The sequence below is a fragment of the Wasmannia auropunctata genome, unplaced genomic scaffold (genome assembly GCF_000956235.1).
Source record: "Wasmannia auropunctata unplaced genomic scaffold, wasmannia.A_1.0 LD334625.1, whole genome shotgun sequence".
Lineage (NCBI taxonomy): Eukaryota > Metazoa > Arthropoda > Insecta > Hymenoptera > Formicidae > Wasmannia > Wasmannia auropunctata.
The window spans coordinates 1-681 of NW_012028265.1; the positions used below are offsets into that span (position 1 = coordinate 1).

General features: G+C 40.4%; 1 protein-coding gene across 1 annotated transcript in view; it reads right to left on the bottom strand.

The window, feature by feature from the left end:
• Positions 1-9: 9 nt before the first annotated feature.
• Positions 10-681, bottom strand: part of LOC105458153 — a gene marked incomplete at its 3' end in the record, with an annotated part of 13,451 nt that continues 12,779 nt past the window's right edge. Inside the window, exons 5-6 of the mRNA XM_011703248.1 lie at positions 304-679; positions 10-255 (exon numbers count right to left, since the gene is read on the bottom strand). Of these exons, the coding sequence (XP_011701550.1) occupies positions 10-255; positions 304-679 (622 nt within the window). The remainder of the gene's footprint in view (positions 256-303; positions 680-681) is intronic.

The following is a 681-nucleotide window of genomic DNA, read 5'->3' on the forward strand; positions in this document are numbered from 1 at the left end:
TGCTGAAACCTGCCTCTGCAAATTTTCTTAACGATATTAAGTTCTCTGAAATCTCTTCTGCTGCCAGAACATTAGTCAATCTGATTTTATTCAACTCTGAATTCTCTGCATGAATGTAAAGATCACCTTTACCATCTATTTTTATATCGGCTTTTCTGTCTTTATTTGCACTCCGAATTACACCTTTTTCAGTTCTCTTAAATTCTCTGAGAATCAGATTGCTCTTGACTATATGTTCCGTGGCACCTGAATCGGCTACAAAATTAATTTGTTTCGGGACATTGATTAACAAAGCACTCTTACCTTTCTCTTGTTGTGATCTATTGTCCTTTTTGAACCGATTGAGTTTCTTGGAGTTCTGTGACTTCTTCGATTTTTCAACCCTTCCTCCCTTCGCTCCGGTGTAACCCTTTGCCTCTTTCTCTGTTTTCCCTTTAGCCTCTGTATTTTTATTTTTAAGAACGTTGGTCTTACTTCTGGAATTTCCAACGCCGTCAGATGTTCTTTTAGGACAATTGGGTCCCTTGTGCTGCGCCATCTTGTTGCAGTAATAACAGAATGACCAACCTTGCTCTGCAAATGGGCACCTCGACGACATGTGACCTAACTGATTACAGTTATAGCACTTCATCGACTCAGTGCCACGCTGGGTCACATTGCTCTTTCTGACCATCTGTACCT